We start from the raw sequence: 21,607 nt of genomic DNA, 5'->3' as shown, positions 1-21,607 counted from the left end.
CACCTGCTCAACGCTTCTTCCGGAGAGTGGAAACAGGCACGGGGGCTTCCCCTGCTGGGGACAGGGTTGGGGGTCACTGAGGGGGGCTTCTCCCATCCCGTGGTTTCTGACAGGGAGTGGAGTTGGAGCGCAGGGGCTTCCTCTGCCTCGCCCGTCTGGTGGCTTGGACTCCGCGCTTCCGGTGCCTGGTGGCAGATTTTTGCCAGGGCCCCCCAGTTGTCCGGGGCTCCTGGGCACAGGCCCCATCGGACCAGTGGCTAATCCACCACTGCTGGTCAGAGACTCATGTTAATTTCCTCCTTCCCCTCTCTCCCTAGATTTACCTCTTTCTTTTCTTCTTTCAGTTTTTTATTCCTGGCATTTCACTTCTAGAATTTGCATCAGTGCCAAGGAGATTCAAAGGGTGACATGAAGGGGAACAGAAAATGGAAAGAAAGAGGAAGAAAATATTTTCCATTGGGGAAAAGGGCAGGTTCTTGGTGTCTGGTGGGGAGACAAGGGCTGGGCTGGATTCCTGTTCCTTCCACTCAAGGAGCTGGGGCTCAGTGCTGTGAGTGCTGCCATGGGGCTCAGCTCCCGGGAGGAGCTCCATCCAGTGGCTTCTATTGGCTCAGTACCCATGAGCAGGGCCTTAACGAATAAATATGTGTGTGACTGAGCATAAAGCCCACAGTTACCACGGACCGTGGGATAAATGCTCTCCCTGGCTCCCAGTGTCCCCAGTGCCAGCCAAGCTGTGATTGACACAGGATCTGAGGGACAAAGGTATCTCTCAGGGCTGCTCTAATTTATTTGGGGTGGAGGGGTGGTAAGTGGTAAGTGAGCCCTGAGTGTTGGACCTATCAAGTGGGGACATTTTGTGCACCTCGATGCCATTGCCAGGACATAGAGTGTGTAAGTGTGAACCAGTGAACCCCACAACTGGGCTCCAATCCAGGAAGAGCCTGCACTCCTGTCATGGAGGACAAGGTCGGTGGCCTTCAGAGGAACAGCACAGGAGAGGTCAGCTCCCCCACACACTGCTCGCCAGAGATTCCCAGCCTGGCTCCTGTGTGTGGCATTGTTCAGAACTGAGCCTGTAGCGCTGGTGATCATTAGAGGACAATGAGATGTCTTTCTATGAGGGAGAAGAAAGCAGAGATCTGTCCTGATTAAATCTGTTGTGCCTTGTGAATACAAATTCCCCCTGTGGCAGGCTAGCCCCGTGTGGGGCAACCTCCAGTGTCAGGCTGCAGCACAACAGATGGGCCTGCCTCAGTTTTCCCTTTCTTCCACCCACAAATGGATCATATCTCTCAGTGTCTGTCACAAAGCCTGCCTCCGGCCTTAATTTATTCAACTACACCACAGCAGTGATTCTCAAAAACCCTTGTAGTAAAACCATTCTCCAATTCCCATCGTAAACATACCAAGATACAACAGGTTTTCCATTCCCCTCTCTGGGGAGATCACCTGACGTCACCTACCCAAGAGTCAATCGCAGCATTGTGTTCCCAGATCCTTTTGCTCCTCATGCAGGGCCCCACTCTTGAGGCTTCCCTGACTGAGGAATCAGTCTCACAACTCCTTTACTACACAGTCCCCAAGTCAGGTCTCCTGCAAGAGGGCTCCCCACAGCATTTCCCTCCCCACACCTCCTTGCCTGTGCGTCCTACCCTGGCTCAGGGATCCACCCTTCAGCAGCCATCCTCTTGCTTCCAGGCTCGGTTTCCCTTGACCAAGATGGCTCTTCCCCTTTTCCTGGGGGCTGCTCATCAGCTCCCCAAGCTGTGGCCAGTTCTCACCAATACTCCCGTTCCAGCTCTTGTGGGAAATCAGCTCTCTCTACTGGGTCTCCTACTGCTCTCTCCCAAGCAACTGCTGCCAGCTCTTCCTTGCTGCATCCTGTCTCTGAGTCTCAGACACCTCCTCCTTCTGGCTCCTCTCATGCTGTGACTCACCCCAGCAATAGATGCTGGAACTAGGGATGCGGGGGGTGCTGCAGCACCCCTGGCTTGAAGTGGTTTCCATTATATACAGGGTTTACAGTTTTGTTCAATGGTTCTCAGCACACTATCAAAATTGTTCCAAGCAACCATGACCTGAGCTCCTTCCCTCTAGGTCCCAGGTGGCCTCTCTTAAGCCTAACTGGGGTTCAGCTGAGCAGTCAAGGTGCACTGGCCTCTTTCCTGCACCCCTCCCACTCCCTTAGGTGCCTCAAGAAGCAGCCAAGGAGTTGTTCACCTTGCACGTGCATTATTTCAGAGAAGAGGCTTCCTGGGAATGACTCATGGAGCATTTCCCGCATCACCTCATTTGCATAGCAGAGGACAAAGCAAGGCAGGACCCTCACTCCTCATCTTCCTGCCTTTTTATTATTTGTTTACAGAGAGAAAAAAATCAATGAACTCAGAGTGGGGGGAGAATTTTCTGGTCCTTAAAAACAAGAAAGAAAAATGTGAACTTAAAAATAGTGAAAGATTTGCATAAAACATTTTGGTGAATCATTTCTGAGCTGCTCTCCTAGACTCAGAGAGAGGAAGATTGTTTGCTTTTGCCGTGCAGAAGGTCACTAGGCATTGTGGTATGGGGTGTTTCCAACTCTCTTCCATTCTGTCACTCCATTTGGGCCCAGCCAGGTGGGTGTGTTCACAATGGATTCCCCATTGGGGTGATTTTAAAGAAAGTGTGTGGTGGAATGGAAGTGTTTAAGAAGGGGTAGATGACTGTGTGGCATACACGTAGGAGACATTTGTGGATCATCTTGTGGTCCTCTGTAACACCCAGAAAAGGGATTTCCCTTGAGCCTGTAACTGGGGTGGATGTGGTATGAGGCTAATCCACGTGATTTTTGCCCATGTTAGTATGTAGGATAGTCCATAGCACAGGGGTGGCCAACCTGAGCCTGAGAAGGAGCCAGAATTTATCAATGTACATTGCTAAAGAGCCACAGTAATACGTCAGCAGCCCCGCATCAGCTCCCCTCCCCCTCCCTCCCAGCACCTCCCAATCAGCTGTTTTGTGGGGTGCTGGAGGCTTGGAGGGGGAGGAGCGAGGGCATAGCGGGCTCAGGGAAAGGGGCAGAAAGGGGTGGAGTGGGGGCAGAGTCTGTGGAAAAGCCAGGAGTTGAGCAGTGAGCACCTCCCGGCACATTGGAAAGTTGGCCCCTGTAGCTCCAGCCCCAGAGTCGGTGCCTATACAAGGAGACGCATATTAACTTCTGCAGATCCGCATGTGGCTCTGGAGCCACAGGTTGGCCACCCCTGCTATAGCAGTTCAGACTATGTAGACCAGCATCCAATCTGGCTAATGCTCCACAGGAAAGTGGAAAATAAATCCACAGTCTACTTACTCAATAGTGCAGCCTTATTCCATGGACAGAAATGTCCTTTATGGTGATTAGCTGATGCCCAAAAATGTGAAGTTTGATTAGCCTTGTATTAGTATGTATAACCCTCTGTGTAGGTCCTGGTCCTGCTCCCACAAAAAGCAAAACTCCTGTTGTCTTCAGGACTGGGCTCACTATTATCAGGCATAAACAAAGCACGTTGTACTGGGAAGCAATTTTTATTCAGGATATTGCCAGACAGAGTTGATGTCCAGATCTTGTCACATGTGCACCGGCACACACACACCTTGGCATCAGGAAGTATCAAGGTTAAACTTCTAGTTGGCATTGGATCAAACTGGTGTGGGATTGCTGAGAATCCAACAAACTTCAGTCATCAAAAGTCACAGATGATCTGGGATTTTAGATACCCCAACTTTCACCCACTCCCTCACACACTAGTAGCAGCTGTTGCCATGAACAAAGGATTTCCCCGATAAGCAGTGGCGTTGGTCTCCATGGCCCATTCATTGTTTTGCTTCCCTATTGGAATAGCAGGTGTTGGAATGAGAGACCTGTAGCTGTTGTGTATAAGCTACTTAACAGTCATCTGATGAAAAAAGAAAAGGAGTACTTGTGGCACCTTAGAGACTAACAAATTTATTAGAGCATAAGCTTTCGTGAGCTACAGCTCACTTCATCGAGTGAGCTGTAGCTCACGAAAGCTTATGCTCTAATAAATTTGTTAGTCTCTAAGGTGCCACAAGTACTCCTTTTCTTTTTGCGAATACAGACTAACACGGCTGCTACTCTGAAACGAGTCATCTGATGGCAATGACTAGTCTGGAAGTGGTTGGATCTGGAGTTTTGCTTTGGGTCCATCTTTAGTGTGGTTACACTGTATGATGTCAGCATGTGAGGCTATGCTGATCACTAGAGCTAGACAGCCCTGCCTATCTGCAATAAGCCATATGTATCAATACCATAAGAGCAATGTTGGGAATATACTGTCCCCTGAATCTGCACTTCATGAACTTTCAGAGGCTGCAGAACCAGAACTTGGCTTTGAGTCCAAATTTCCTTCTTGGCCCCTGAATCTATAATGGGCTGGACCCAAGCCCTGGATCTGAACAGTTTTCATATCTAGATGAATCGTAATTTTGCAGCTCAGGCTAGTCTCTGCATCCTGGCTGCTTATTGCTATGAGAAAGTAAAGCACCTTGCTCTCCATGGACTGTGGGAGACTGAACTTGACCCAAGCCTTGCTTTTTTCCTTTGCAGCTGAGAGAGGAGGCGGGAGTAGGCAGAGACCACACCTAAATTCCCCTGGCCAACAAACCCCTCCCTTTCACAACTCACTCCAAGATTTTGACTCAGTGGATGCCTCAGAATACAAATAAACACCCTGCACCTGGAGTGCTGCAGACCAGGAAAAGTTTAAGCTTTGTTTGGCCTCCCTTTTCCCTTTGTTTTTTTCTCTCATCCTGTTGCTACTACCCAGAAGGGAGATCCTGTCACTTACGCATGTTCCCCTCTGCACTGCTCCAGTCACAACGACTCCCTCTCCTGATATCCTCAGAAAACTTTCCAGAGGTTTGACTGAGCCAGTGGGTGCCGACTTCCCCACATTTTTTCCTGTGGATTAAAGCTGCTGGATGGAAGATAAATCTTTTTCTTGTCAGAAATTTATTTTTTTAATCAGAAACTCTTCTGCCTCTCCAGCATGAGGGGCACCATGCCGGGAGGAGTCCTGTGCTGCTTTCTGCTGGGTTGTTTCTTTCAGGAGAGCTTTGGAATCACCAGAAGATACTATATTGGTGCTGTGGAGACATACTGGGACTATGTGCACAGCAGCCTGCTCTCTGTGCTGCAGGCACCAGCTAGGTAAGGCCATTTGTACTGTAAATGTTCCGATTGTGATGTGATGTCCTTAGGCAGCTCTCATCTTGGCTTTGAGGAAGGTGGCACCCTGCGTCACAGAGGTGATGGTGGCCCCCAGGGAAATATGGCAACTATAAAATATGTGTGTAAATGCAGCTGTATGTACATGAGTGTGTGTGCATCTTTTTGTGAGGGTATATCTGTTTGAATGTGCATGAGTGCATCTGTGCGTGTGTGATTTAATCTGAGTGTGTGCATGTGTGTGAGGGCATTTTTGTGTGTGCGCATCATATTGTGTGTATGCGTGTATACATGTGGGCACACACAATCTGATTCTCCCAATGCCTTGCACATTACATTATCACTGGTGTCTATGCAAAGTGGATGTAGAATGCTCCCAGCAGTGCAGGTGAGTGGAGAATTTTGATTTACTAGAATCCTCACACCTGCTTTGCACTCCACTTTCACAGGTGTAAATCATTGCACATGGTTCAAGGCAGGGAGAATCAGGCCCACAAACTCACTCTCGCACACACTCAGACATACACATACATTCATCCAGGCACACACACAGTGTAATTAGACATATGGGTTAATTCTGTATTTGCACGTGTAGCCAGCGAGAACTGCTTTGATGTTGGAGTTTTAGGTTGCGGTCATATAGGGTAATTATTATTCACTATGACTTGTCCTATGCATTTTTCCATCTCAAATCTAGTTCATTTATTTTGACTGAGTGAGACCTTGCATGATAAGATAAGAATTGCTTCTCCAGCTGGTACCAGATGAGTACCCCCTTCCCTCACCCTTCCCTAAGTAGGGTTCTGATTTGCTTTTTGATGAGTTAATAGCTGTAGACTGTGCTTTCCATGTCCCAAAGGTTATAAATGATATCATCGTGACACCTTTAGTTAAGGTTGGCCAACATTTCCCATTAGAACTGTTTTCAGTTGCTTATAATTTTGCCAAACTGTAACTGTTTGGACTGAAGTTTTCCATGCTTGGTGTCTGCCTCAAGTGGAATATTTTTTAATGTTTCAGCAGAAGTGGTTTGACCATTTCCAAGAATGAGATTAGGGGAAAATATGTTGTTTTGCCCATGTGAATGAATTGATTGTAAGAATTTTTTTGAGAAGTTCTAGCACCCAGGTACTTTGCAGCAGGACAGGGGGAGCTGCCCTGAACTCAGGGATGTGCCTTTTGCTTTTCCTGGGAAAATCTGTCCAAATTTGGCCAAGTCTGAGTCTTTGAAAAATTGCAGTTTTCACATGTTCTATAGAGATTTGTTAGACTTTGACAGCTAAATTATCCGAAGATGCCATTTGCACTGAGCACATTCCAACCCTCACAACTCCTACATGTGACTGGACTGCATATGTGCCATCCCCCTCGGAGCGACTGAGCAAGCTGCATCTGGGGGTTGCAGGACTCTCCCCGCAATTGCTATGCCAGGTTGGCCTGGTACCAAGCTGTGCCTCCTGTTGCCTCAGTGTTCCCCCCGCTGGCGCCCAGGCAGCATGGAGGAGGGAGTGGCCTGAATGCAGAGGGCTGAGGAATTGGGGTGGAGAATGGGGGAAAACAGGAAGGGGGGATTACAGGAGCCAGAAAGTGGGGAGAAGTAGTGGGAGACAGGAACAGGGGAGGGGGATTGGATTGAATAGGAGCAGAGGAAGGGGTGGGGGCAAGGAAGATAGGAGCAGATGGGGGTGTGGAGGATAGGGGGCAGAAGAGTCTCCCATCATTAGAGCACACTTCCTCCAGAACCTGGAACTGAACCCAGGAGACCTGAATCTCTCCAGTCCTCCACTGTCAGCAAATGTCTGTAAAACCCACTGGCAGAGTGGGTCTCGTCCCCCTCTGATGCCTGGTCCACATACTCAGCCTGCTATTACTGTTGGTTACTCTACTAGCTCAAGTAGCAGAGGTCTGTGCCAAGGAGCTAAAGGTCCAAACACTGAGGCTGACCCAAACTGGGGGTCAATATGCTTTCAAGCTGTTTCCACAGTTTCTTTCTCTTTTTTAGTTCTTTTTCTTGCCTATTATAATCCTTAATTCAGCCCTTTTGTGCCTGATACCTCTTTGATTACATGGTCACACAGTATTTTTTCTAGGGACTCCTGCCTCATTCAGTGCACAGAATGGACCAGCTCTGAGGATGACTCAGGGCTGTGTAGAGAAGAAGGCTATTGTCTGTAGGACCTCTGCTTCATTAGTTGCAGAAGTTGGAAGGTTTGTGATGAATGAGGCAGGAAATTGCAGGAAAAGAAAGTAAGGTCTCATGGTGAAGGCAGTTGAATGCTGCCCTGGAGAACTGGATCCCTACGTCTGCCATCAAATTCTGATGTGATGCTGGGCAAGTCACTTAACCCTCATTTTTCACAGGTGGTCACTAATTGTGTGTTCCTCATTTTCTGGATGTCTGATTTGAGACCCTGGGATCTGATTCGCAGAAGTGCTGAGCACTCACAGCAGCAACTGAGGTCACTGGGAACTGTGCTTCGAATACATAAAGTGCTTGCAAAATGCAAAGTACTCAGAAAAATCAGGGTCTGGGTGTCTCAAGTTAGGGACTCAAAATTAGTGGACACTTCTGACAATATTGGCCTTAATTTCTCTGTGTCTCAGCTCCCCTACTGTAAAATGGGGATGATAGCACCAAATCTGACAGGGTATTGGGAAGATAAATTCATTAATGTTTTTGGAGCAATTTGATACTATGGTGAGACCACGTTAGAAACTCCCAGGAGGAAATTAATAGTAAGGCATGGGGCCATACACTGAATGAGGAGAATAAAAAGAAATATTGAATATCTACCCATTCACTGAATGAGGCATAGGCTCTGTGGAAATGGGACATGATCATGAATTTATAGATTGTATCATGTTGCAAGGAAGACAAATTAATGTTGCAGAGGAAACCTCAAGTATGGCCTTTCCTCATTTTTGAGGGCTTGACTTTGCAACTTAATGGTCTTTCAGCATAGTTTGTTGGATGTAATATATATTGACTTCAGTGCAGCCAGGCCACATTGCTGGGATTTTAAGTCTATAGGCCAGATTCTGTTCTCAGTTAAATCCAGAATAACACCACAGACTTCCATTGTATTCTTCTGGGTTTTTGCTGGAGCAAGAGAACAGTATATGGCCCTCTAACTCTTATCATGTTTATTCAGTGATGCTCCAATGATGAAATGGGAATTCATTCCCCACATTACAAGGGGAAACTCATCCTGTCCGCTACAGTGACTGCAAAATCAAGGAAGGTTTTTGGAATCACTGTGTATTTGGAAAAGAGAGTTCAGCCTCCTGAATTGTTTTATAGCTCCCCTTCCTCCCTTGTCTATTCTCCCACTGTCTCAACTTGAATGTCACTTGAGAATGTTTTCTATCCTGTAACCATAGCCTGTTCCTTCTCCCTCTATAACATCTCTATAGTCTGTCCATACCTCTCTTTCCCCACTGCCCAAACCCTAGCTTCTCATTTTCCTGGACTACTGTTACTTCCTCTCTTTGTCCTCTGCACTCCTCTTCCAGCCTGTCCAAAAAAACACTGCTAAAATCATCTTCCCCTCTGACTGCTCCACCATGACCCACCCTGCTTTCATGCCCCCTTGGTTCCCTGGCAGCAAAATAGTGAGGCTCAGAATATGGGTGGTGTTAGAAGTGAGTCAAATAAGCCTGGTAGAAGCAAAGGTCCCATGTGTGCATAGGCTCTTGATTAGTTTTAGGTGTGGGTATCATATACTTTGCCTCTGTCCCCATGGGGCACTGACATTTTATAAGGTTATCCAGGCAAATGGCAGAGGCCCTTCTGGGAATGACATCACAGCTTATCATAGAATCATAGAACTGGAAGGGACCTCGAGAAGTCATCTGGTCCAGTCCCCTGCACTCAAGGCAGGACTAAGTATTATCTAGACCATCCCTGACAGGTGTTTGTCCATCCTGCTCTTAAAAATCCCCAATGATGGAGATTCCACAACCTCCCTAGGCAATTTATTCCAGTGCTTAACCACTCTGTTTTTCCTAATGTCCAACCTAAACCGCCCTTGCTGCAATTTAAGCCCATTGCTTCTTGTCCTATCCTCAGAAGTTAACTACAACAATTTTTCTCCCTCCTCCTAGTGACAACCTTTTATGTACTTGAAAACTATTATCATGTCCCCTCTCAGACTTCTCTTCTCCAGACTAAACAAACCCAATTTTTTCAAATTTCCCTCATAGGTCATGTTTTCTAGACCCTTAATCATTTTTTGTTGCTCTTCTCTGGACTTTCTCCAATTTGTCCACATCTTTCCTAAAATGTGGCACCCAGAACTGGACACAATACTCCAGTTGAGGCCTAATCAGCATGAAGTAGCATGGAAAAATTACTTCTCATGTCTTGCTTACAATACTGCTAATAAATCACTGAATGATGTTTGGTTTTTTTGCAACAGCATTACACTGTTGACTCATATTTAGCTTGTGATCCACTTTGACCCCCAGATGCCTTTCTGCAGTACTCCTTTCTAGGCAGTCATTTCCCATTTCCCCTCAGAGGACTAAGTCATCTATCTGCTGCCCTGACCGGGAAAACCGAGAAGTCTGCTGCTTGCCAGGAGCTAGGATTCAGGATGTGACAGAGAGACTGCCGAGACTCATCAAGCCCTCGGATTGCTACCCCTTCCTGCTTCTCCATGTGGGCACCAATGATACTGCCAAGAATGAACTTGAGCGGATCACTGCAGACGATGTGGCTCTGGGAAGAATGATAAAGGAGTTTGAGGTGCAGGTGGTGTTCTCGTCCATCCTCCCCGTGGAAGGAAAAGGCCTGGGTAGAGACCGTCGAATCGTGGAAGTCAACAAATGGCTATGCAGGTGGTGTCGGAGAGAAGGCTTTGGATTCTTTGACCATGGGATGGTGTTCCAAGAAGGAGGAGTGTTAGGCAGAGATGGGCTCCACCTAACAAAGAGAGGGCAGAGCATCTTCGCAAGCAGGCCAGTTAACCTAGTGAGGAGGGCTTTAAACTAGGTTCACCGGGGGAAGGAGACCAAAGCCCTGAGGTAAGTGGGGAACTGGGATACTGGGAGGAAGCACGAACTGGAGCGCGCGAGAGGGGAGGGCTCCTGCCTCATACTGAGAAAGAGGGACGATCAGCGAGTTATCTCAAGTGCCTATTCACAAATGCAAGAAGCCTGGGAAACAAGCAGGGAGAACTGGAAGTCCTGGCATAGTCAAGGAATTATGATGTGATTGGAATAACAGAGACTTGGTGGGATAACTCACATGACTGGAGTACGGTCATGGATGGATATAAACTGTTCAGGAAGGACAGGCAGGGCAGAAAAGATGGGGGAGTTGCATTGTATGTAAGACAGCAGTATGATTGCTCAGAGCTCTGGTATGAAACTGCAGAAAAACCTGAGAGTCTCTGGACTAAGTCTTAGAAGTGTGAGCAACAAGGATGATATCATGGTGGGAGTCTGCTATAGACCACCGGACTAGGGGGATGAGGTGGATGAGGCTTTCTTCCGGCAACTTATGGAACTTACTAGATCACAGGCCCTGGTTATCAGGGGAGACTTCAATCACCCTGATATCTGCTGGGAGAGCAATACAGCAGTGCACAGACAATCCAGGAAGTTTTTGGAAAGTGTAGGGGACAATTTCCTGGTGCAAGTGCTGGAAGAACCAAGTAGGGGCAGAGCTCTTCTTGACCTGCTGCTCACAAACTGGGAAGAATTAGTAGGGGAAGCAAAAGTGGATGGGAACCTGGAAGGCAGTGACCATGAGACGGTCGAGTTCAGGATCCTGACACAGGGAAGAAAGGAGAGCAGCAGAATACAGACCCTGGACCTCAGAAAAGCAGACTTTGACTCCCTCAAAGAACTGGTGGGCAGGATCCCCTGGGAGAATAACATGAGGGGGAAAGAAATCCAGGATAGCTGGTTGTATTTTAAAGAATCCTTATTGAGGTTACAGGAACAAACCATCCCGATGTGTAGAAAGAATAGTAAATATGGCAGGCGATCAGCTTGGCTTAACAGTGAAATCCTTGCTGATCTTAAACACAAAAAAGAAGCTTACAAGAAGTGAAAGATTGGACAAATGACCAGGGAAGAGTATAAAAATATTGCTCGGGCATGCAGGAGTGAAATCAAGAAGGCCAAATCACACTTGGAGTTGCAGCTAGCAAGAGATGTTAAGAGTAACAAGAACGGTTTCTTCAGGTATGTTAGCAACAAGAAGAAAGTCAAGGAAAGTGTGGGCTCCTTACTGAATGAGGGAGGCAACCTAGTGACAGAGAATGTGAAAAAAGCTAATGTACTCAATGCTTTTTTTGCCTCTGTCTTCACGAACAAGGTCAGCTCCCAGACTACTGCACTGGGCAGCACAGCATGGGGAGGAGGTGACCAGCCCTCTGTGGAGAAAGAAGTGGTTCGGGACTATTTAGAAAAGCTGGACGAGCCCAAGTCCATGGGGCCGGATGCGCTGCATCCGAGAGTGCTAAAGGAGTTGGCGGATGTGATTGCAGAGCCATTGTCCATTATCTTTGAAAACTCATGGCAATCAGAGAACGTCCCGGACGACTGGAAAAAGGCTAATGTAGTGCCCATCTTTAAAAAAGGGAAGAAGGAGGATCCTGGGAACTACAGGCCAGTCAGCCTCACCTCAGTCCCTGGAAAATTCATGGAGCAGGTCCTCAAGGAATCAATTCTGAAGCACTTAAAGGAGAGGAAAGTGATCAGGAACAGTCATCATGGATTCACCAAGGGAAAGTCATGCCTGACTTAATCTAATTGCCTTCTATGACGAGATAACTGGCTTTGTGGATGAGGGGAAAGCAGTGGACGTGTTGTTCCTTGACTTTAGCAAAGCTTTTGACACAGTCTCCCACAGTATTCTTGTCAGCAAGTTAAAGAAGTACGGGCTGGATGAATGGACTATAAAGTGGATAGAAATTGGCTAGATTGTCGGGCTCAACAGGTACTGATCAATGGCTCCATGTCTAGTTAGCAGCCGGTATAAAGTGGAGTGCCCCAAGGGTCGGTCCTGGGGCTGGTTTTGTTCAATATCTTCATTAATGATCTGGAGGATGGTGTGGATTGCACCCTCAGCAAGTTTGCAGATGACACTAAAGTGGGAGGAGAGGTAGATACGCTGGAGGGTAGGGATAGGATACAGAGGGCTCTAGACAAATTAGAGGATTGGGCCAAAAGAAATCTGATGAGGTTCAACAAGGACAAGTACAGAGTCCTGCACTTAGGACGGAAGAATCCCATGCACCGCTACAGACTAGGGATCGAATGGCTAGGCAGCAGTTCTGCAGAAAAGGACATAGAGGTTACAGTGAACGAGAAGCTGGATATGAGTCAACAGTGTGCCCTTGTTTCCAAGAAGGCCAATGGCATTTTGGGATGTATAAGTAGGGGCATTGCCAGCAGATCAAGGGACGTGATCATTCCCCTCTATTTGACATTCATGAGGCCTCATCTGGAGTACTGTGTCCAGTTTTGGGCCCCACACTACAAAAAGGATGTGGAAAAATTGGAACTCTGATCCAATTCCAACTCTGATATTCTATGATTCTATGTGTGCAATTGATTGTTCCTTCCTAAGTGGAGTACTTTGCATTTGTCCTTATTTAATTTCATTTTATTTACTTCAGACCATTTTCCAGTTTGTCCAGATCATTTTGAATTTTAATCCTATCCTCCAAAGCACTTGCAACCCCTACCAGCTTGGTATTGTCTGCTAATTTTATAAGTGTACTCTCTATCATAGAATTATAGAATATCAGGGTTGGAAGGGACCTCAGGAGGTTATCTAGTCCAACCCCCTGCTCAAAGCAGGACTAATCCCCAACTAAATCATCCCAGTCAGGGCTTTGTCAAGCTTGATCTTAAAAACCTCTGAGGAAGGAGATTCCACCACCTCCCTAGGTAACCCATTCCAGTGCTTCACCACCCTCCTAGTGAAAAAGTTTTCCCTAATATCCAACCTAAACCTCCCACATTGCAACTTGAGACCATTACTTCTTGTTCTGTCATCTGGTACCACTGAGAACAGTCTAGATCCATCCTCTTTGGAACCCCCTTTCAGGTAGTTGAAAGTAGCTATCAAATCCCCCCTCATTCTTCTCTTCCGCAGACTAAATAATCCCAGTTCCCTCAGCCTCGCCTCGTAAATCATGTGCTCTAGCCCCCTAATCATTTTTGTTGCCCTCCACTGGACTCTTTCCAGTTTTTCCACATCCTTCTTGTAGTGTGGAGCTCAAAACTGGACACAGTACTCCAGATGAAGCCTCATCAGTGCCGAATAGAGGGGAATAATCACTTCTCTCAATCTGCTGGCAATGCTCCTACTTATACAGCCCCACATGCCTTTAGCTTTCTTGGCAACAAGGGCACACTGTTGACTCATATCCAGCTTCTCATCCACTGTAACCCCTAGGTCCTTTTCTGCAGAACTGCTGCCTAGCCACTTGGTCCCTAGTCTGTAGCAATGCATGTAGTAGTGCATGGGATCCTTCAGTCCTAAATGCAGGACTCTATGCCATTATCTAAATTATTGATGAAGATATAGAACAGAATCAGACCCAGAACCAATCCCTGCGGGACCCCACTCATTATGTCCTTCCAGCATGACTGTGAATCACTGATAAATATTCTCTGGGAATGGTTTTCCAACCAGTTATGCACCCACTTATAGTAGCTCCATCTAGGTTGTATTTCCCTAGTTCGTTTATGCTTCTGAGAGTGCTGATTGGCAACCGATGACGTTACCCCTTCTGGAGGCAGGATGAGTGGAAGTGTTCACCAATTACACTGGTAGCTTCCATGGCCCATTTGGCGGTTTGAGTGGGTCCCTGAAGATGGCTGTGCTCTGTCTTCTCCCAGTTATGTGCCTAAAGGACTTTGATGACTGAAACTGCTAAGATACACTAGCCTGTTGCTATCTAAATTAAATTCATCTAATGGAAACACACAGAACTTCTTATCTGTTACCTATTTCCCTTGTTTCTAATTTCTTTCCTGCATTCTAAGAGACTAAATCTATTTGGTGACTCCTGGTGGGTGACAGGCATCCCCTTTCCTGGGGTTGAGTGGAGTGGGGAACAGGGTCTCTGTGTGTCCTATCAAAGCCTTGAGAATCTCTTCTCAGCCTCCAAGCCTTTTGGCAAAGGAGGACTGGGTGGTAATTTAGGTCTTTAGTATGACAACAGTGCAGAGTGTTTACCTTGGCTGCCTCAGAACTCTGAAGAAATTAATAGAAAAGGAAGCCTAACAATGCTGATGAAATGTTCCAGGCACTATCTGCCTTCACTTAGTCTGCTCTTAGGGTAAGAATTCCACTGTGATCAGATAAGAAGTCCTGGCAAAAATGCTTGGACATCCAAACTCTTACTTCACCTCTGATCCAGAGCCAACCGGACTCTCCTTTGAATTTCTGGATTCTGCCCTGTTAATGATGTTTGTGGGGAATGCAAAAGGAGCATTTGTGCAGCAGCAGCATCACTGTGCATAACTGACTCCCCTTGGTCACAGTATTTAAGGACCAGAATCTATGCTAGTTTCCTGCTGATGCCATTCCTTTGGCCTAGTGGAATGGCTGCTGTCTTACAGTAGTATACATGTTTCAGTGTAGTATACATGAGATCAGAATCAGGCCCTACAGCGCTGAATGCTTTTTCAATTGCCATCAAAACCAGATTTTCCTGGCATAAAGATTCAAATAGTCTGACTCATTTCAGTGGAATGACCAAAGCCTTTCATCTCCGGGGTGCCAGCTCAAATCTGGGACACATCACCCAGTGAGTGCAAAATGGTACAATCTAATGACAGTACTGTGGCTAATGTGAAATGAGTTTGGTGGTCTCAATTGCCAGTGGGCAAGAAGCAACAGAAATCACAGCTACAACTGGAACTAACTGGCCAGTTCAGTAAAGAGGCCGTTGACTGAATAAACTGTGGAGACTAAATTCATCTAATTTTCTCCAATCTGTCCAGGCCTGGTTACACGCATATTGGCTGGGTGGCATGGAGATGCTTGCATGGCTGCTATCTTGTTCTGTGGATTCAGGAGACAGTCACTCATCAGTAGAGCTCAGGGAAATTTTTCAGATGTATAGTTCATTGAATGTGTCTATAATCCCGGCCCTTCCCAGTTTTCTGTGTCACTCAGTCCCCCTTCATTTCCCCTTTAGGAAAAATTAAGCCAGCTAATGTTATTACAAATGAAGTATTAGTCATAAGGGAGAGAAATCTCTTCCATTTCTTCAAGGGGAAAAATAGCAACTGGCTTGTGTTCCAAAGAAAACACGCTGCAGCAATCAGTGAGAGCATTCATTACTGGAAATGGTCTGTGGTCTGAGACTGATAAGGCATCCTCTACAATCCCTGGAGAAATTCAAAGCTTTGTTATCCTGAGAAACTTACTGGATTTCTTCTGTATAATGAGTTTATTAAGCAGCTTAAAAAAAATCAATAGTAGGTCTAGGTGGCGTAGTCAGTGTGCTAAATCATTAAAGATGCCTTCCATCTCACAATGAGATCGCATCTCATTGCTAAGTGACCAGGGTGCAAATCCTAGTTCGGGTATAAATTAAATGAATTTCAGGAGCTCATTCTAATCCCTAAGCAGAATTCAAAAATCTATCCTAATCTCCCTGCCAGAGAGGATGAGAGCTGGAATACTGTACTGCCAAGGCACTGGACACAGGGCATGGCTATCTGGGGTGCCAAAGACTGCAATAACAGGGTGCTGCAGGTCAGAAATGACGTGCATCATTAGCAGACTTCGATATCTGAATACTCAGCATCTAATCTCCCCTCTCCTGAGCAAGCTCATTGGGAAGCTCACCAAAGCTCACCTCCCCATGAGAAGGTCTGACACTTTGCAACCAGTAGAGGGCAGACAACCACATACATGTGTTTTGGCAAAGTTCACCGTGTGGAACCGGCAACAAAAAATTCTGTGCTTGACAGCCCCTGATTGCAAATCAACCTGTTTCTGTGCATCTACTGGCCACAGGGGCTGCAGTTCCATGGCTTAGCATGTGGGGTTTGCAAGGGCTGCATATAACTAGGCTTGAAAGAAATTGATCTTTCAAAAAATAATTTTGACAAATAATATCAATGTTTATTTTTATGCATTTTTTCTATTTTTAACTATTTACATTTTCACAGGAAATTATGAGGTGAGAGTCTGACAATAATTATTTAATGATGGTAGATGTTGAGAATAAAAAATGTTAAAGATTTATAAATGTTAGAACACAAATTGTCAACATCACATGTCAAAATATATAAAGTAAATAGCCTTAAATGAAACTCTAATAAATTCTCAAGCAGCATTTTTTTTTACTTTGCTTATATGTACATTTTGATTATTATCAATGGAAATATTTCAGCGTTGGTTTGACATTTACTGACATTTAGATGAAAAGCTAATCCTTCCAACCCTAATTATAACCCAGTGGTAAATTCCCAGTCAAACTCATGGCACTGTACAAACAGGGAAGGACAAGGGCTCTGTCCCCACAACGCTATAGTCTAATGCATGAAGGAAATCCATTAATTTAATACTCGTCAGTCACTGTGAGGTTCTTTCTCTTTGGATGAATAGGGTACTTATGAAAAGCATTCCACAGCTGAGCAGGTGCATTATGAACTTTACTTTTCTGTAAAGCAGGAGAGACTGGCTCCTACAGATAAAAGGGTGCTAGATTAGATGAGCTAGATGCTCTGAGTTGGTAGAGTATATCTGATGTGCCTGCAGTTGAAAAGAGGTAAACATAAATGTCTGAGGAAATCGGGTCCTTGTATTATGCAGGATAAAGGATCATATATGTTTCTTATCAAGCTCTTACCACCTCAGATAGATAGATTCACATGTTCACAATCAATCGATCAATAATACTCATCAGTGGATCTTGTCAGCATGTGTGTATTGTATAAAGTGGTAAGAAGTCTCATTATGATGGACCTTAATCCAGAATGACACATCATGTTATGTTATTACAGATAACTTAGTAATAACAGTTTAAAAACTCATGCAGCGGGTATTAGGAAATTTACAGGGTATATTAGGGCAGGTATTGACTAGAACCGACACAAGGGTGTGATATTTTGGGGATGAAGGAGGAAAGGGGTATTTGTAAACACCTTATAGATGGATCTGTACAACCAGTGCTAATTTTTTCCTTCTTTAATGCAGAGATTCAGGGGTCCAAGGTCAAAAGTCACCCATGTCTGGCATTTCCACTCGATACAAGAAGGCGGTGTTTGTGGAATATACTGATTCCTCGTTCACGCAAACTAAGCCCAAACCAGCCTGGATGGGTAAAGAGAATGATTGTTATCTATAGTCTAATGATCGATAGCTTGAAATACATCTAATGGTCTTTATTTATACTAGATAGTATGGTGAGGAGAATGGTACAGGAACCTAGACAGATATAGTTTTAACTCGGGATATACTATATCATATACTACAATGATGAAGATAGATAGATAGATAGATGACCTTTCATCCCAAAGAATCCCAAAGCCCTTTACAAATTATACATAGCGATCACTTCACGCACCATCAAAATGCAACCATCTCTGTTGCAAAATATAGTAATGACTTGCAATGCACTGCAGCATTAGTTTTGCAACGTACCAGGAAGTTTAGCGTGGTGAGGCAATGGGGAAGAAATTACCCAAGGAACCAAGCTACCATCTGAACAACACAAACCTGGTACAAGGAGATGCAGTATCTTCTCAACTCAATTTTCCTTGGTCCAAGTCAACATTTCTACTGTTTTATTCCTGCATAGTAACATTTCTGAACTTTCACAACTTTCAGTTGCTTAAAAAAAACCCAATTATTTTAAACCTTAAGATGTTTATTTCTTAGTGGAAAAATGCATTTCTTCCTCTTCAACTGATCTGGTTTTTGCTCATCCTTAGCATGATGGACAAGCTTGGCAAGAAATCTATTCACATGCCATGTCTCGCTGGGTGCAGTGTTACTATAACTGTGTTGGTCACCCACTTTGTCTCCCTCGTATCTTGCTGGAGTCTTTTGGGGTCTTTTTTGACACAGTATAGGTTGAAGTCAGTGACATGTAGCCTTTAAGGTTATTAAAAGTGTTCAATAAATTGAAGCCTCTTCAAGCACATTGCTAAATTATATTCCCTTTACAGCGGTGCTGATATTACTGTTATTTTAAAGGGTTTTTTCTTTAAAGAAAACCCTTCAATGTTTATTTTCAGATAATTTTTTTCTAGCTCTAGAGGACAAGTGGGATCTTGTTTCCTTTGAACTTGGGGGTCAAATCTTCAAAAAGCTCCAGCCCCATTTTCAGAACTGAGTTAAGCACTTAGGAGTCTAAGAATCTGTACACACTGCAATCAGAGGTGCGACTGCAGTACGGGTAGGCATATCCAAACTAGCTTTGGTCTAGCTAGCTCGGACACCAATAGCAGTGAAGCCGCAGTTGTGCGGGCTGTAAAAGCCATCCTGCAACCCTGGGTATGTATCGGGCAACTAGTTGGTACTGCTGCAGCATCACTGCTGTTGGCATCCAAGCTGGCTCGATTACAGCTAGCTCAGGTATGTCTACACATGCTGCAATCACACATCCAATTGCAGTGTAGATAGACTCTACACTGTCTGATTGAAAGTCTGATTGAAAGTCTATGGGACTTAGGCTCCTAAGTCAGGTGTTTTTGAAAATTTTCCCCTGCGTCTGAGCTTTATATGCTTTTTAAGGGCACAGCTCCTTCAATTCCCTCTCAGAGCCACAGGGATCACCCTGAATTTGCTTTTTATTTCTCCAGTCTCCATAAACACCTCAGGATGCTGTGACATGTGCTCTGGCTCTGGAAGGCTGCACATGGCGTCCTACCAGCGTCCTCCCCCTCACACCGCCTTAGTAACTAGGGAAGATTTATACCACATCATCCTAACTGACCCCTGCCTGTTGGGACAGTTTGGCTTGGGACCTGCAGAGTAACTCACATTCTGCTCGTGACATGTTCATTCATAGACTCATGAGTACTAGCAGGGATTGCCTGGCTTTGCTTCAACAGCATGTTATGCCGTTGTAGTAGCATCATAGAGTCCAAGACCAGAAGGGACTACTAGATCATCTCGTCTGACCTCCTGCATAGCGCAAGCCACCATCCACCCAGTACCCACACACTACACAGAATGTCCATCCAAACAATGTACAGAACCGGAGGCTGCAGGAGGGTAGCCTGTTTAATTCTGACTGGAGAGCTCTGATGACTCCATGATGCCTCCATGATAAGATTATGACGGGTTGCCTGTGATAGTAGGGACTGGACTTGATGATTCAAGCAGTCCCTTCTCCAGTCTTAAGTTCCTAGGCCTCCCAGTGTGATGCCCCCCACACCTCTGGCTATTTCTCCAGTTATCAGGTACCACACACTCCTGGGCCTCTATTGTCCCTCTCCAGGATATGATCTATTCCCCTTGTGTCTCTGTTTTTAGCTCAGCAGCTTGTGTGTACAGCACTTGTCCTGCAGTGTTCTTGCTCTTTCAGGTCTCCTGGGCCCCACCATCCGAGCCGAAGTCTATGACATGGTGGTTGTTACCTTTAAGAATCTGGCTTCCCGCCCTTTCAGCCTCCATGCTGTGGGTGTGACATACTGGAAAGCATCAGAGGGTAAGTCTATCCTCTTATCTCTGGCTCTGTAACAGCTTTCACGGTGCTTGTTTGCAGGAGGGCAGAGATGTGGGAGCAGGGAGCAGAAGAATATTGTGCTGCATTCAGAGCTCAATGGAAAAGCAACCTCTTTGCCCAGGTTTTCCCGTCATAAACCTCATTCTCATGGGTGCATTAAAAACAAACAACAACAAAACCCCACCTTACCACCCAGCCAGATTCCTGGTGGCAGGAAGAGGGAAAGAGAGAGAGCATTGTCATATTTTTAACTCCTGGTGGGTGTTCAGAGACCACGGTGATTAGGACCAGAGGCAGGTGGGTTGGGTAGATATATGGATAGGTGATTGGATGGTTAAGGGAAATTATCACAGGATTTCTAGGGCACCAGTTTGAAATCAGCAAATGTCAAACAGAAACTGTCCATCCAGTAACAAGCCGGTTTAAATTAAACAAGTATTCAGATAATGAACTAACCCATTACTTGGCTATTTAACACTGATCTTCTGTTTGCACTAAAACTAGCTGTCAGAGAGAGGTATCAAATAGTAACCAGCTGAATCTGGAGAGAGGCACAGAGAATGAGATGAGCTATGGGCTGCCCAGACTGTTTTTAAGAATGATAATAATAAAACAAAGGGCAGTTGTGTGGTGACAGGTCATTTGTGCAGTGGAGATGAGGTCATCAGTGATGAATGGGCTGCTCTTTTGGTTTTAGGGGCAGGGTATAAGGATGAAACCAGCCAGGCTGAGAAAGAAGATGATGAGGTGGATCCTGGTAAGACCCACACATATGTCTGGGAAATCCTAGAAGACCAAGGACCAACAGAGTCTGACGCGTCATGTCTGACCTACTCCTACTTCTCTTACACTGACAGCGTGAAGGACATCAACTCTGGCTTGATCGGAGCCCTGCTTGTCTGCAGGCCAGGTGAGGGCCATGGGGAATCGGAAAAGTAAGTGGGTGGTTTAATCCAATCAACCATTTAGTATTTGGTCATGACTGAAAAAAAAACTGGAATCTTCCTTAAATTGGGTATGAAGCAAAGGCAGGACCCCTGGGAGGAACAGCATCTGTTGTGGACTGGCAGATTTTCTGGTTGATATATTTTCCAAAGGGTGCCTTCATCTATTCCCAATCCAGAAAGTTAACACCTTTTTGAGTGCCATGCTGGAAATAACTTGGTTGTCTGTTTCCCTCAAAGAATTTCTAGTATTTTCCAGAGACTCCTAAGCAGTTACTATGGCAATGGTATCAGGGTGTGAATGTGTGTCCACCTTTTTAGATGCTTTTTTAGATGCCATGATTATTCAGTGTAAGTCTAGGTATTTTTTCACACAGATAAGTTGATTTTGGAAGACCAAATATAGATGAGGCCATGCCAGCATGGATTTAAAGATCACACACAGATGATGTAGGATGTGTAGTACCAAGCCAAATTTAGGATACTCTTGCCTATTCTATGCATGATCCTTTTGCCAGAATGGAGATTGACTAAAACTTGGTTCCCAGTAGTACTTGAAGTGCATAGAAGCAAAAGTGATGCCAACATAGCACAGATCTAGATAAGATGGGCTGTTTCAGGAGATTAAATAAAATCCTGTATGGTACAAGAGGGAGTCAGGATAGGACATATTGAACTATCCCTTCAGTACCTAGTCCAGGGAGCCTTCGTGACAGCCTTTGCTTTTCCCCTAGGAGTCTTTCTCCTTAGGTTTCAGAGTAGCAGCCGTGTTAGTCTGTATTCGCAAAAAGAAA

General features: G+C 45.4%; 1 protein-coding gene across 1 annotated transcript in view; it reads left to right on the top strand.

Annotated features, from left to right (window-relative positions):
• Positions 1 to 4,596: 4,596 nt before the first annotated feature.
• F8 (coagulation factor VIII) overlaps positions 4,597 to 21,607 on the top strand; it is a 74,203-nt gene continuing 57,192 nt past the window's right edge. The window contains exons 1-4 of the mRNA XM_038416083.2: positions 4,597 to 5,191; positions 17,391 to 17,515; positions 19,729 to 19,851; positions 20,567 to 20,779. Of these exons, the coding sequence (XP_038272011.1) occupies positions 5,031 to 5,191; positions 17,391 to 17,515; positions 19,729 to 19,851; positions 20,567 to 20,779 (622 nt within the window). The 5' untranslated portion in view covers positions 4,597 to 5,030. The remainder of the gene's footprint in view (positions 5,192 to 17,390; positions 17,516 to 19,728; positions 19,852 to 20,566; positions 20,780 to 21,607) is intronic.

The sequence above is a fragment of the Dermochelys coriacea genome, chromosome 9, assembly GCF_009764565.3.
Source record: "Dermochelys coriacea isolate rDerCor1 chromosome 9, rDerCor1.pri.v4, whole genome shotgun sequence".
In the NCBI taxonomy this organism is placed as follows: domain Eukaryota; kingdom Metazoa; phylum Chordata; order Testudines; family Dermochelyidae; genus Dermochelys; species Dermochelys coriacea.
Note: the sequence above shows the minus strand (reverse complement) of the source record. Positions and strands in the feature narration are given on the sequence as shown.